General features: G+C 38.5%; 2 protein-coding genes across 3 annotated transcripts in view; both read right to left on the reverse strand.

Moving 5' to 3' along the window:
* si:dkey-34e4.1 (carboxyl-terminal PDZ ligand of neuronal nitric oxide synthase protein) overlaps positions 1-5,615 on the reverse strand; it is a 55,174-nt gene extending 49,559 nt beyond the window's left edge. Inside the window, exons 1-2 of the mRNA XM_061062170.1 lie at positions 5,008-5,615; positions 2,829-2,900 (exon numbers count right to left, since the gene is read on the reverse strand). Coding sequence (XP_060918153.1) covers positions 2,829-2,900; positions 5,008-5,112 — 177 coding nt within the window. The 5' untranslated portion in view covers positions 5,113-5,615. The remainder of the gene's footprint in view (positions 1-2,828; positions 2,901-5,007) is intronic.
* Positions 5,616-8,928: 3,313 nt separating this feature from the next.
* cacfd1 (calcium channel flower domain containing 1) lies at positions 8,929-15,761 on the reverse strand. Of its 2 annotated transcripts, none has more exons than XM_061061030.1 (5): positions 15,174-15,760; positions 13,197-13,269; positions 11,967-12,092; positions 11,612-11,719; positions 8,929-11,165 (listed from the first exon to the last, which is right to left on the reverse strand). In XM_061061030.1, exons 1-5 carry the CDS (start codon positions 15,280-15,282, stop codon positions 11,075-11,077), a joined length of 507 nt encoding a protein of 168 aa, XP_060917013.1. In that variant the 5' UTR covers positions 15,283-15,760; the 3' UTR covers positions 8,929-11,074. The 2 variants fall into 2 exon arrangements, with proteins under 2 accessions (XP_060917013.1, XP_060917014.1); XM_061061031.1 differs by lacking the exon at positions 8,929-11,165 and adding an exon at positions 11,184-11,461 and having other exon boundaries at positions 15,174-15,761.
* Positions 15,762-16,358: the final 597 nt, after the last annotated feature.

Here is a 16,358-nt window from a genome sequence, read left to right on the forward strand (position 1 = left end):
GTTTTAAATTAGAGACAAGTCTTTTTCTTTGGTGAAGACAGATGAGGAGAGTGTCAGGAAGGCCAGGCAATATTACTCCACACAAAGCTAATTACATTTGACTTGGCAGCCAGTCTTAAACATGGGCGCCTGCACTCTAAAATACTCATGTATTTCTTTTCACAGCAAGGGAGAGTCTAACCCAGAAAGATGTTGGCAGGCACAAAGAAAAGCCGATTTTCCCATGTTTTGTAAACTTAGACAGTATAGGACAAACAATCCTAATCAACCAATGCCTGCTTTAAAAAGAAACTACACAATGTGATTCTAGAAAGCTTTTAAAATACTTTTTGGGTTTTGATCCAAATAGATCATGTTTTATCTTGAAGGTGAATTTTTTGACTCATCAGTTTTGATTTTATGAAGGGTAGGAGTTATGCTGAATTAGGGAGTGACTGATCAGACTGCAAGTGAGAGCACTGTAGCTGTTCTTCAGGGGGCTTAAAAAGGCAGTTAGCGTAGTCTAGCTTTGCTTTTGTCTGCTGGAATCTAAATGTCATTCTATTTTTTCCCCAAAAGTAAAAGAACAAAAATTGGGCAAAAAAGCGCAACTAAGCCCACAGCTTGAAACTTTTCTTGGTAATGTGTTGGACTATTTCTGTGTTGTCATTTATGTCAGGTTGTTAATCAATTAGAAAGAAACCCACTTGAATAGGGAGGAGCATACTGTATAGAACTGTAAATCATGATTAGTAAATGAGTTACTAATTTTGGAGACACGGGACACCCACTGTTTTTTTAACTTAGGTTAGTGTAGTTTTTTTCTGCAATTTCCTGGTTAAAGCTAGATATCTAAATAAGTCAGTTTCTCAAATTGCTGAACTGCTTTTAAAGAGGAGATGTTTTTTTTTCCAACCCTGGGGCCAACCAGAAGGTCCTCTATGTGATCATGAGGGGCAGATCATTTTTCTGTTCATTTTGGGTTGCCTATTGTGCATACAGTGTCTCAAGCTCCGAAAAAAAGTTGTGTAGTGTCACTTTAAAGCTTCATCTGCAAAGATGACATGACGCTGTAAAAACTAAGCCAGAGTCATCCATCGGTCAGTAAACAGTAATAACACAAGTCTATAAATAGTAGCATCACTCTAGTCTCAGTCAGTGGAGATAACATTAAATACACATGACATATTGATGAAAGAGAGGTTGTGTTTTTTTATAGACTGGTCTTCCCTATCAGGCAGACCCTCCTGTTTACATCTGTCACAGGGGACTCCAGAAAGTAGCACTCTGCTTTCTTCATTAACCATTCAAAAGCAAATGTAGTCTATACAATAGGCTGAGAGTAACAACCTAAATAGACCAACTCATCTATTATACACACATTCAAGGCTTTCTTTGGATCTCAGGGGAAACTCTATTTACAGACACAAACGCAACATGTATGCATCCAAATCTGAGCAAACACTGATATAAATAATCACAAGTGATGCAATGTGTGCATTTTTAATAGGAACTATATTTAAAAACGGTGCCTGTAAAGACTTGATCTGATTTGGTGTAAAAACAAAAAGGTTTCATAAATCTTTCAGAGACATAATCTTTTTTTTTTTGAGCATTTAAAATAATCTTTCCTTTATTCCTACACCTGCTGTTTCATCATGTTCTGCTTCAGTCTGAAATGCATCGACCTGATGTTAACTTTGCAACTCTTTTGCTTTTCTGCTAGTAAATTGCAAGTAATAACATCTGCACACTAACCACATTAAACACACAGACTCAAAACGATTTGTCTCTGTTCCATGGATCTACAGTCATAGGTTTAGTATTCCTATAAAAGGTCTCTTTTCAGTAGTAGGTTTCCTCAGATTTTATACACACAGTTACCCACTAAACATAACAAAACAGCCACCTACAAACCCAATCTTTTACTCTATGAGCCAAAACAAAATCTTGAAATAGGATGACTCACCAAAAGGATTTAAGAAAAAAAAATCTTGACTCTTGTATCTCAGAACTTATGCATATTTCAGAGGATAAAATGCACATTATGGATTTTTAGTCGCACTGAAAATGAAATCTCACATTTCTTTTTCGGCATGTTCACTCAGTCAGGCTTAAGAGCCTTGTCGTGTCTGAACCGAGCTAGTCTAGTGAGTCACACTAAAATTACAGAACCGCCCAAGCTGTCTGATACGGCTCTGCGTTCGCTTCTTGAGGGAAAAGCTAGCCTGTTGGAGACAACAAGAGGGGAAAATGATTACATGATCCCCATAGAAACACTACTGATAGAGCTTTATGGGGAAAAAGCCTGACTATGATATGATGGTGTGAATAACAATGAGGAGAGAGTGGATGTAAGAAGAAAGAAGAAAAGCAAAGAAGACTAATAGAGGGGAAAAAAGTGAACTCATTGCATTTTTTAATAAACTATCAGCTCAAGAAAATATAATAACTCGAAGTTGGACTTTAATTAAAGGCACTGATGAGGCTCACACACATAGACGTGCACTGTGTGCTTAAACTTTCACAAACAGTAAAGAAAGGGGAACTAATACTCTGCAACAAATCCCCATTATCCAAATGTCTTTTGCTTTTGTCAAAATTCATCCCTTTGTTTCTTTACAAAAAGTCGAGTTACATTTTTCCAGACAGTGAAGGCATCATCTCAATCTTTATACAAACTTCATCGAACAGCCTCATGTTCTGTGTGCGATACATTTTCCATTCTGAAGACAGTTTTTGCCCCCCCCCCCCCCCATCATGGAACAATCACCACAAGATCGCTAAAGGGTTGTGTTTGTGAGTCTGTGTGCATCTATTCTTGACAAACACTCAGGTTTTCTTCTCACCCTTATTCTCCTCATGGCTGCCACTATCTCCATTCGGCTGTTGGGTCTGGGCACGTCAAGACTCCCCACATACTGTAAAAAAAAAAACAAGCACACATACAAATGTTAAGCACACAAAATCCCACATCCCACATGCACATTTTCTACAATTACAAGTAACAAACTCATAGATATTGCTTCTTTAACGCTAATAGATTAAAAGGTAAGGACAAAGTCATAAACTGCATGGAAGAAGTGGGCGTAGCCACCATGACACCACTAACCGCTTTGAGGATGTCTGTTTTGAAGCATTGAGTTTGGAGTGTTGACCGCCATCCCATTTTTTTTAGAGCCAGAAGTGACCATCGTTAACCAACAAGGAAGAAATGCATTACTACATATATTTTTCCTGGTTGACAGGTTCCCATGGTAGGTACACATGTAGCTGCACTCTAAAGCATATCCAGTTTTATCGTCAATTTTACACAAATTGGAGCCATAAATTGAAAAACTAACATTAAGCTGTGTATAGCTTAATATAAAAAGAATAAAAAACTAGTGATTGAGAATACAAACTCATTAAGAGAGTGATTATTGAGGTAATAAATAAATTAATAAATCAGTTTATTTCCTCATCTGTTTTTTTTGTTTTCTTTTTTTTCTAAGTAGACTTTCAGCAACTAGTGCAATTGCCCCCTGCTGGCCTTTGGGTAGAATGGAGGTTAAATGCACTTCCACATTAGCGAAGAGGCTACATCAAGTTTTAAACTCTGGTGCTGAATAATGAAGCCAATTGAGAAGTGCAAAAAAACTGCAATTCATTGAGTGTCCACTTGGGGCTGGCTCCGAAAGACCCAGAAGTCCCATACACACCCCATATTAAAATGTCCATTCTGACAGCAGAAATGAAGAGCCTGGTACCAAAGGGGGGGGGGGGGGGGGGCTTGAGACTTTCAATATGGTTAAGACTACGTCCAATATACAGTCTATGGATAACTATGGGATAATGTAATTTCTTTGTTTTTTACAAAATCCAAAATGTGGGTGGGGTATTACCTAGAGGGTCTTGTTTCGGTAGAAAGGTTAAATATTATTTTATTGCTGGTATTGAGTTATGCATGTTTTTAATGCAACATTATGCAAAAAGTGGTACTGTTAGGAAGTTTTGCAGCCCTACAGTGTTGGAATACAAATCACTATCACTAAATACTAAAAAAAAAAAAAAAACCTGCCTGAGATGGACTTTGTTCAGGCCTCTTGCCTGGTCTCACCGTTTCCTTCTCTTCTCCTGCACACTTCTCTTTAATCTCCTCACCTCTGCTGCTCACAATGTTACTGCTGTGAATACAATGCTAGGACAGGTAACCAGTGGTGTTTGCCTTCGGGGCGTCCTGCCTAAAAGCTTTGCCTTACCTCTCCCAGGAGATTGTACCCGCTGAACCGAAGTTACATTGTGCAACAACAGGTGTAAAAGAAGGGCACATAGTGGAATGGGAAGATAAACCATGCAGTAAGTCAGAGCACCATGATGTTTGTTTTGTGAGTATTTGAATGACTATTTTTTTTGTATAAATGTGCTTACTAGTGCTTCTCTATAAAAGAGCAAAACATGTTTGAAAGATTGCACCAAGGACTTGTGTTGCATTTTCAGAAAGTTCTCTGTGGTTCTTTTTTTCTTCTTCAAATTTGCAGCTGTGTAATTAAGAGGCTTGTTCTACAAGACGTGTTTACAACTTAATATTCATTTGGAATAGCAACAAAGTTCTGAAAAAAATTAGCAAACAATATTTTTCAGCATTGTTTTTCTCGTGAAATCTGAATGTTAAACGTATATTCTAAGAAATAAAGGTAGTGCATTGATGTTCATGAGGTCGTGTCTCGTCGCTGATTGAGGTTATCTGAATGCCTCCTCAAAACGGATTCAGAAATGCTCAGTAATAGAATGAACTGGTAGGAAGTAGGAACTCTGCGATATTTGTTTCAGTCAATTTGGGCAATTAATAAAAACACATGTGTGAAGCTGCCATGTGTTCAAACTTCAGACACCAGCTGAAAGGCTCCAGTGCACCTGCCTCTCACTCAGCTCCGAAACAACACAATGCAACTCCCAACTGACTTTGCGGTAAAAAGGCGGCAGGAAGACAAAAAAAGAAAGAAAGAAAGAAAGAAAGAAGAAGAAGCAGAAATATGTTTGTTTCACCTTGGCTTGGAAAGAAATCCCATGCTGGTACGCCTCCTCATTGTGGAGCGGAATCCTCGAGTCCGCCAAATCGTCCACCAGGTTGTACCTGTTCCTCGCGGGCATCACGGGCTCAAAGCGACCGGCCGGCCGACCGACCGACGACCCTTTCCCCTTTCACCCACGAGACACTAAAACACTGTTTAACAAGTAAACAGACAAATGTGGTCCGGGTTTGAAACGCTACAATCCCGTGAGAGTGTGCAGCTCGGCTCCAGGAGTGAGTTCCCAAAGGAAACGAGGTCCATTGTTGTTGCGTTGAGCTTTTAAAAGGTCCCGTCCTCAAAACAGGGACAGATTTGAGTTGCCCCTTTTCGCCCTGAAATCCACCGAGAGACGGGTAAGGATTTAGTTCCGGATAAAAGCACACAACAACAACAACAACAACAACGTGGAGGGTATTTATCCCCCAAAGCCACGAGGGATATCCAGCGTAACAAGCGGCGTTTCTCTCCGCAGGTGATGTTGCTTTCAGTGTGTGTATGTTTTTGGCAGCAACGCTTCAACCCTCTCTCTCTCTCTCTCTCTCTCTCTCTCTCTCTCTCTCTTTCTCTCTCTCCCTCTACCTCTCTCTCTCTGTGCACAGAGCACAAAGCGAGCCCCTCATTGGAGCAAAGTTCCCAGGCATGATGCAACCCAGAGCTGACACACATGCGAACACCCCCTCCCCACCCCACCCTCTCCAGGGGGGTAAAAAAAAAAAAAAAAAAATCATTCACTTGTTCCTGGGACTGAGGTGACGAGGTTACTGAAAAGGGAGAAATGAAACAGAAAGACGGAGAAGAGCTTCAAAAGAAAATATTTCTAATGAAGGGTACTTCAATCTGAGCCTTTAGCTTATTGTTTTATATTTTACTGCTCTCTCTGTTCATCTCCTGCAACTACTTCACAAAATGCTGTTTGGTAGTAAAATGTTCAGATGATCAATGTTCTCATTTGTTTTTTATTTTTATAAGGAACACTTTACTATGGAACAAAAATTGCACTTTTACTACACTGCATCTACTGTAGGCCTGTTCAGCTGCTTTTACATACTACAGTAAATTCAGCCCATTCACTTACCGGTAATAGTGCATTATATTTTAGTATTTGATAGAATCAAATAGAAAACAATAATGCAGTGTTGGTTAGTTTTAGTTTAAACCTTCTCAAAGTACTCCGTACTTGTTAAGACATTATAATAATCAAATTCAAATGATAAGCCTAACTCTGACAGTGGGGCCATTCTGCAAAATAAGTTCCCTTTTTTTTTGTCAAATGATCTACACTTGACTGCAGTTTGAGCAAAACCTACAAGAAACAGAGTCTTTATACTCTTGATTCTGTTTGAGGAAATGATCCGAGTACTTTCTTTAAACCTTCCCAAACATGTCTCAGTCGGTATGAATTTGAGAATTTGAAGAATTACCTAAAACAATCTGCAGAGTGCTGAAAAGCGTGACCTGATTATGGATGGATGACTGCTGCTCATAAAGTGGACTATGTACAAGTGCTGGTTCTCATAACGCTCAGCCTTTATCAAAGTTGTTGTCTTGTTCATGCTAAATGATATCTGTGCAGGCTAATAACAAGTCTACAGGTGGAGCCTATTCCGATAAACACAGTGACTCTTAAACGAATAGAAGCAGTAGTGGTTATAAATAAAATAATCAATTAAGGTTAAACAGCCTACTAAAGGAAACACTTAGGTGTATGGGAAATAATGCAAGGGCGCCCTCTCTTGGTTACCTGCTATACAATTGCTTGCTTTAAAATGTAATCTGTACAAAGATTGGATGTATTTCTTATTGGATGAATAGTATTTGTTAAAGGCAGGTCTTTGTTTATGATGATGTATTACAGACAAATACATTTAATCTATAACAGACAGAGGGAATCTATAAATCCCACTAATCTGCACTGAAAGGGCAAGAAAGAAAGATTTAAAAATCCTACACTTTATAGGCCAGAGAAGGTGCTACACAAATGAGGGATAAAAATGGCATGAAGCAGTTTTCATTCAGTTGAAAGAGCTGGTGACAATGACCCTAAAATAACCTTTAACACATCGAAGGTTTGTCCCTCTGATTCACAGATAGTCACTGGTTTAATGCTCTTATTGTTCCCGAAGAAAAAGTACTAAAGAAACACAGAAAATTAAAATTAAAATGAGTCAGCATCTTTTGAATACATGATCTTTAAGCAACCTGGAATTCTTAATTGTGTATTCAACCCACAAATGTTTCAACCAAGAACTACGACTGAAGCCATTTTGGTAGTTCAGTCTTCTGGGTTATATTTAGTCTTTCAAAATCGGGACATTATACAACGAGTAGTTTGACGTTTTTTTGAATGGACAGGTCCGGGAAGGAGAAGACATATTGGTTTCAAGTTGTAGAAACATTGATTAACATTCTTGGATCAAAGATTAAGACGTCTAGGCCGCAGTTTATCTGACAAAGACACAAAGACAGAAACAGGGAGAAACAGGAAAGGCTTCTTACAACAGAAACAAAATGTGCCTCGCAGATATTTATTATTTAGACATGTTATCCATCTTTAATCTGAACGGAAAAAACCCAAAGGTAAAAAAAAGAAAGTTTTTACAAGACAGTTACTGAATGTGCTGAAATTTTTACAGCTTTTGGTTATAGGGACCAACTTTTTCAAGAAAAAACAATAAATGTAATATTCTCCAGAAGTCCAACTATTCCTTAAAGTCCAACTAGATTCCATTTAGTTTGTGTTATTTATTGATTATTCGACTTTATGTTGGAAAACCGGAAACTCCATCAAACAGACTCTTCAAAAGGGAGATCTTAGGGGGGAAAGATGTGATATATATGGCACAGTTTTTTTTTTTTTGGCTTTTTGTGCCTTTATTGTTGAGATAGGACAGTGGATAAAGCTGGAAATCAGGGAGAGAGAGAGAGAGTGGGGAATGACCTGCGGGAAAGGAGCCACAGGTCGGAATCGAACCCGTGCACGCACCAACCACTGTGACACCAGCGCCCCGTGGCACAGTTTTTTTTTTAAGCAGACTCTTGAATTGAACTAAGCTTGTGTTCTGCTGAAATTAAAATTTGGTCACCATTTTTATTGCAAATAAAAACATGGATACAGTAGAAGGGTTTACTCCTCAGAACACTTTTGATTAACAATGTCAGACGGCTCTGCTGTCTCTTAATGGAGTACATGACTAATTGTACGGGACAGGCTGTCATCTATCTATTAGTGATGCCTGACGAGAGATATCCAACCGGCTGTGTCAGAATTATCTGACGGCTTTCAGTTTCGTCATCTCATTTTTTCAGGCGCTATGAAAAACGAGTTACGAAAAAAAAGAGCCTCGCTTTGGTGACTCAGAGTTCAGCAGCAATTGAAGCAATCATCCGGAGATAATTTAGAAAACAGCACTGATTCTGGGTGAGTGTGAAGGAACACATCAAGTGGCTCATTGAGAAACTGAAGGCTGAAAATAATTAGGTCAATTCTTTTTCTTTTTTTTTAAGTAAATCTTTGGGCCTCCTATTGGATTGGACAGCTGAAGAGAGACAGGTAATGCTGGGAGGAGGACGACATGCAGCAAAGGGCTGAAGTCGGATTCGAACCCACAGCCACTGCAATGAGGACTTTAGCCTCTGTTCATGGGGCTAGTGTCATAACCGCCAGGCTATCGACAATTTGGTCAATCCTGAATGAAAACTAAGAAAGAATCAGTACAAAGATAGCTCTAAAGCAATAGATGGAAACCTAATGATTTCCCTTGCAGGTTGGGACCTCAGTGTAAATGATCTGTTTTCAAGGTTTTTCAATATGTTAACGTGTTGAGCTCATGGTGCTGCTGGAGGAAAAGCCAGGGAGGGGCGACCCGACAAAACAAAAGTCTCCGACACCATAAAGTAGTAGCAAGTTTGTTTAATTCACAAACTGACGACAGGGTCAGGATTCACATCACATCATACATTATACACATATCCCTTACAGCCAAATATGCACTCTTCAAAGAAGAAAATGGATGGGTGGTTGTGCACAAGATTAGTGTTTACTTGAACATCTCATCTAAACTGCAGTGTAAGAGTGTGTAGTGTCCGACTGTAGCGTACCGCTGGTGTGTGTGTGTGTAGTGTTTCGCTTGTGAACGCTGGTTGTGCACGTTGAAAAAAGGGAAGCATAACAAATGCTTTCCCATCATCTCAAACAAGAGTTATTTATATATGATCTAAACATAAACAACTTTGTTCATATGCATTGTTGTGTGATACCTGAGAGCTGGGTGTAATATCAGAATGGTTCTGTCAGTCACTGATGAGAGACGGAAACAGCTGTAAGAGGTACGTGTACACAGTTATTCCAAAAAGCATCCTTTTTTTTTCACAACAACACAACAGAGGCAAGGCAACTAAACAACACAAATGGTACACTGGAGACCACTGCATACCTCGTTTGACTTAAAAGGCAAACCATGGCTCTGTTGACTGATAGGGAAACAGACCGATTAGTCCCTGAAGTGACACACTTCCTCCTCCTCTTTACATTTGAATGGGTTTTGGTAGAGAGTACTAATTAAGACTCGTTTTGGATAAAGCAGATTTTCAGTAACAAGACAAAAAAAGGTATCACATGTAAACAGAAAGGAAAATTTGCATTAGATCACGTAACACAAACTCGTAACTTGGCTACTGGCTATTTGATCTGAGAGAAACAGGTGAAAACAAGCTGCGTCATGTGCTGAAAAGCTTTCAATATATTCCCCTCAAATGATGCTACTAAGAGTTTAGTGCACACATGCCTGAGCTTAAACAAACTGGAAAATACAAATGAATAAAAGCAAAAAACCAAACCATAGTTAAACTGTCTTTATCTTTGGGTTTTGAGGATACATCCCCCAATGTTAAAATAAAAAAACGACAATAATGCCTTTTTTAAAAATCATTTCAGGCTTAAATTCCGATTTGTGTGCACACAGCAGGTTTAAAAGCTCAGGACTAAAATCCCTTTTTCTTTTCTTTTGTTTCAAGAAATCAAACAACTACACTTCTCCAATGACTAACGGCAGATTTTAAACATTATGTTCTCCCCCTAAACTAACCCTTGTACAAAACGACCACAAGACCAATCATATTAAACTCATGAAGCCTGCTGGCATGCAGATACTCAGAAGACTCGAGTAAAGGGGAAAAAAAATCAAGGAAACACTTTCAGTTATTTACACATTTGTGCTGTAATTGTCAGTTTGAATACTTTTTTTTAAAGTCAGGCATTTTCCCCCAATTACAAATGTATCTAGCCCTCTTCAGAACAATTCAAAAGGATCAATTTATCACAATAAAACAAATACAATACCATGTAATTACACACTGGCCTTTTTTTGTCCTTAAATATCGTGCTTTGTCTAATGACTGAACTGAAAAGCTCAGATATACTTTCTTTTGCAGCACTAGTTTTAACTGCTACTTTTGTTTACGTTTACTGCAAAAATGTACCTTTTTTTTTCATCCTCTTTGAAATATGTATACATTCCTAGCTGTTGAAAAGATCTTTCGTGAAACACTGCAGTGATAATTATTAAATAAACCTCAATGCTACACACTGCATCCTCTAATTTAGTCAGCTCTTTTCACACTGAGTTACCTGAAGTCAGTTATTTACATTTTACAATCACATTAATTTCTGTTCAGAATTCCTCAAAGGCTCTTGGGCGTAAAATAAGTACCTCACATTTTTCCCTGGCAGCAACTAAGGGGCAAATAATAAATACAAGAACAAGATTTAAAATATTAAAAAAAAAAACTTACAATCAATAGTAAGTGGTAACAATCTGCTTTACGTGCCAGGTTTCTAATAAAGGACTGAATCCAACATCAACCTGTTTGGTTACCATTAGGTCAGGACAACAAGAATGCAGCAGTGTAAGTACATTAATTCACTCAGTACCATTGTTTTTGTAGTGACGGAGGGAGAGGGGGTGGGGGGGGGGAGCATGGAGGAAGAGGTAGAATGGATGGAGGAAAAAGACATAAAAAGGAGGGTTTAAAAGGCAGGTGCTTCACTCTGGAGCCCCGTTTGTCGTTCCCGTCATCCTCTCTTCATCCCCCTGTTTCTGGTGTTGAAGTCTGGCGTAGGTCACTGCGTCTCCCCTGACAGACAAAAGAAAGAAAGAAAGAAAGAAAGGAAGGATGCGAGGGAGGGAGAGTAATAGAAGTTATGACGAGAGACAGGTGGATAAAAAGAAAGGAAGAGCATGTTTGACAAAAGAGGATGACAAAGTTAAGTGCAAGATTATGACACTGCTCAGTGCTCACCTTGTCAGGAGTTAATTTGTGTGAATTACGAGGTTCATTAGGGCTGTTAGATTTTTCAAGCATAAATCAAATTATTGTTAACTGGTTATAATGTGGGATACTGATTTTAATAAGAGAGTCTGTTATAATACCTGAGGGAGACATAAACATAAGAGTAACACATTTACTCACATACTGAAAAAAAAGGTGTAAAATCAGGAAAGAAATTTGATGATTTCTCTGATTCTTCGTAACAGATTGCTTCATCATTGTAATTTGATCGTTTAAAAAGGACATCTTACTTTTTGCCCAAAGACGCGAGGCCGTACAGAACTCCTGTAGCAAAGGCGATGGCATTTCCAAACAAGGTTGTAAAGGAGAAACTCAAGAAAACAGGAAACAGAGCCATCCTGAAAATGGAGCAACCGAGAGGACGGACGACACAAAGACAAAGCAAAAGTCATTAAGTCATCTAAAGTACATGCTGTAGATAGAACAACCACATCCCCCCCCCCCCCCCCAGAAAAAAATATGTCCTACAACTTATGCAATGTTAATAACTATCTGAAATTCACATTCCAAAAGCTTAATTTTTTATACAGTCAAGTACAGTCTCCAATGACATTATTCTGAGTACAATGCATAGTTGTGCTTTACCCGCAGTAGAAGAAGGCTTTCTGCCAGGGTTTGAATTTGTCTGCACGGGCTGCGACTGCATTAGCGAACTCTATGAACTGGCAACAGAACGGGACTTCACAGAGAAACAGCACGAAGGCGTTCGACCTTGAGACAGGATGAGAGGACACAAAGACAGAAGTGACTCAAACTGTGCGACTTCTGTCTCAAACACTGTACAGCTCTGAATCACACGACGGAAACCTGGAAACAAACGCTGGCAAATGGGTAAAAAAAAAAAAGATCCATCATGCATGCTGCCACTTCCATAATTCAATGTGTGTAGTTCACTCTTTTCAGAACATGAATCAATCAATTAATCATTATTTGTATAGCGCCGATTCATCACAAGTGTTATGTCGAGGTGCTTTACAAAAGAGCATAGGGAGATGGGATAGGATGCAGGAAGGATTTCTCCTTTGTACTCCTGGTGTTCCTGTTGTCCACACTTCCTTTGCCATTGAGGTGGAGGTCGGATCAGGCTGTGCATGAATGAGGACAGGGGTGGTTGTCGGGACGACACAGTCCAATGGTGGTGACTGGGGGGTCAGGGAAGTCGGGTGGTATCAGCATTGTTCCGATGTTGTTGTGTCCAGCACTTCAGTCAAAGTGAAGTTTTTTTTTTTTAATGTGCTTTATAAATAAACTTAACTTGGTAAATTTGATTAAGGTGTGATATCCTTCTGTTATTCTCAGATTATAAATTGTTTTACAAAGTCTCTGTCTAATCTATCAATGCAAGCAGTCACAGGGAGTTTCTGTAGCATGATCAAAAAGACTTGAAATTTGGAGGAAAATCAAAGCAGTCTTTGGCTCAACATGTCCATGAGAAAAATTCCTCCACACCTCTGTCATTTGAGTAGTAGGTGTGGCCACATGAAACATGAGACTAACTGCTCACTATAATGAAAGGGAATACTGTAACAGGGAAATGTAAACGAACACGCTCCACAAGTGTGTTACTCATAGGATGAATATATATTACAAAAACTGATCATCTGCAAAGTAAAACTGACAACGTTGTAGAGAGCAAGTTGACATGAGCTTAATACAAAAAACCCTTATATGTTAGGAGTAGAGCAAGATGTAATGTGGAAGCTTCTGACCCTGTACACTGAGATCAAATAGAAATGTCCAGGCTTACAGAATGTGACAAAGTTAATTGATGCTTGCTACGTTAAAGTAGGGTAAAAAAAAAAAAGTAAGACTTACACCATCCAAACTCCTGCAGCGATATTTAAAGGGTTCACGGTGACGCAGTTCCACACTCCTGCGACGGCACAAGCTGGAGGATATGGACAAAAGATAAAGCAGGTATCAATAAAAGTACATATCTGACAGTCATGCCATAGTACAAAAAATAGTTGGACATACTGTTTAGAGTTCTATTTATGTAAAAAATAAAAAGGGAGGAGGGTTGTCTAGATTTTATAGATCTGGCTATTTGTTTTAAAAGCTGTGATACCGTATTGAGTTTTCTTCAATGCTGTTCCATTACAGCAGGCTACATTAACCGATCAGTTAACATTTATACAACCTTTTGCTGAGGTTGTAATTGATGTATATTTTACAGTGTTCCTCACACACAGGGCCATTGGGACCTGTGTAATCATCCTTGACCTAAAAAAATTGTGTACACTGCAATATGACATGAGCTAAAGGTAAAACATGCATCATTTTACTGGTAACAGTGTGTTCATAAGCTGAGCAAAAAGTGTAAAATGTGCACATTATAGGGTGTAAATAATGTGTAATGATGACAACATCACACACTGACTGTACAAGGTGTGATCTGAAGTAATTAACACCAAATCAGCAATTAAAGACATATCAGTCCTAGAAGTACTAAAAAAAATAATAAATTAGCGGATTATCGGAGGAGTGCCACTGTCAGGTCTTTGGTACTCTGTTTTCTGCCTGACTGACACATGGGGTAGAACAGAAAAGGGACGCAACTAAAGATTATTTCTTGAATTTGTTTAGCATTTTCATGATTTCGTGTGCATCGCACCAGGTGATTCTTGTCCCCAGAAGTTTTCAAAGAGCTCAATCCAACATCATTTTATAGTTTATTTGGACAAACCTCCAAAAAAACAAGTCCAAAAAAACGAACTAATACTGAGGCAAAGAACTAGAATTGAAGTTTGAACCTTTGAATATAGATGCTGAAATAGCTGCTGATTAACGGACGAATCAAGAAGTCAGCTTCAGCACAGCGTTGAACTCTATTTAGGTAGACAAATCTACCTAACCAAGTGTGAATTGTACTTTTTTACTTTTATTACTAAGAAGACAGAGAGCAGCTTCAAGGGACACATTGTTAGACAACGTCACCAAAGGTCAAACCTAAGGGATGACGTAAAACTTCTGACAGCTGTAGTCAATACTCTAACGCAGAATAAGACGATCCTATCTGAGAGTCAACAGAGCACAGGAGTTTCAGTCTGAAGCACCAGAGTGAGAGGAGAGAGCAAATGTGCCTTGTGTCTCTGTGAACAGTCATGCCACACAAACAGTGGAAGAGTCAGGTATTATATCCTGCTCCTTTAGACAACCCAGCCTCCTCAATAATACAGAGCCACATTGAATATGCAGTGCCCCAGGTGGTGAATGTGATACAGGCTGAGAGACTCTGGTGTCACTGTGAAGGAGAGACGGAGAGAAGGCTGCAATGCTGATGGAAAAAAAAAAAAAAAAAAAAAACTGCAAAGCCAGCAGCAGTCACAATCACTTCTCTCTCACGCCCCTGAGGGAAAGATGCACTCGCTGTGGACTGGAATGTGTGATCACACTATAAAGTGAATCTAAAAATAAACAAACAAAAGATGTCATGGAACTAGCAAGCCATGAAAACAGATTACGCCAATGTAAAACAGTGGCTGCTGCAGTGAGGGGACAAAGGGCTACAACAAAGCTTTTTTTTTTTGTCTAATCTGAGTAAGCAATTTTAATAGCATCATAATAAATGAGTTTTAAACACGTTTTTACTCCTACAATAAAAAAAATATGTCCTATTTCACCCCTGATCCTCACATAAGTAAAGCTGAGGACACAATAAACAAACCAGTAGTATGCTGAATAATCACTTTAAAATGATAAGAAAAATACACAACATGCAATGTATGTACATTTGACTAGGCAGGATTTAAAGGGTTAAATTACACATGAAATACAATTTAAACTACTTACATATTCCTCCTAAAACCCCGGCTATTTTGCAGAGCCATCGGTACCACCAGGTCATGCCATCATCATCAGGAGTGGGTTTAGTGGACGCTGCAGTCTCTTCAGAGCTCATTGTTTGTTTAGCTGTTAGCTGATGCTACCGAAATCCAGTATTTACAGATGTTAGCCTGAGGCGACCCGACTAAACTTAGTGAGCTATTCTCAACAAAAGGAACTGCTGACTATCTTATTCTACGCAACTCAGCAGGTCATATCAGTAACATAGGTCCGGTTGTTAACTTTTAAGGATCTTCTTTTCCCCCCTTTGTCTGGGTCTGGGGCGGCTGTCTGATGTTGCCAGCGACTTTTCTCACAGCTTTCCCCCGGCAGTCAGAGCCAGCTAACCCGGGCTAGCTGATGTTAGATAGCACAGCCACCAGCTGCCGAAAGTATAAGTCCAAAACTACCTTTTCATTTAAATTTTTTTTTACCATAAAGTCCCTAATTTTAATAACTGTACACTATTCACCCGATTTGTTTGGATTTACGCAGCTGTTCCGTTGTTCTCCGCCTCGCCTGCTGGCTCAGACGATGACAGCGTTGCATTGTGGGAGGGCTTTCATCTGCGTCATATTTTGTTTACATGCAGTGTTATTAGTGAGTGCAGGATGTCTCACTCACTCTTATCTCATTTTATATTTCTGCAATATCTTACATTCCATACTGTGCAATATTTATTTTTATATTTCTGCAATATTTTACATTTCATACTGTGCAATATTTATTTTTATATTTCTGCAATATTTTACATTTCATACTGTGCAATATTTATTTTATATTTCTGCAATATTTTACATTTCATACTGTGCAATATTTATTTTATATTTCTGCAATATTTTACATTTCATACTGTGCAATATTTATTTTATTTTATATTTCTGCAATAATTTTACATTTCATACTGTGCGATATTTATTTTATATTTCTGCAATATTTTACATTTCATACTGTGCAATATTTATCTTATTTTATATTTCTGCAATAATTTTACATTTCATACTGTGCAATATTTATTTTTATATTTCTGCAATATCTTACATTTCATACTGTGCAATATTTATTTTTATATTTCTGCAATATTTTACATTTCATACTGTGATATATTTATTTTTATATTTCTGCAATATTTTACATTTCATACTGTGCAAT

The sequence above is a fragment of the Labrus mixtus genome, chromosome 17 (assembly GCF_963584025.1).
Source record: "Labrus mixtus chromosome 17, fLabMix1.1, whole genome shotgun sequence".
NCBI classification, from domain to species: Eukaryota; Metazoa; Chordata; class Actinopteri; order Labriformes; family Labridae; genus Labrus; species Labrus mixtus.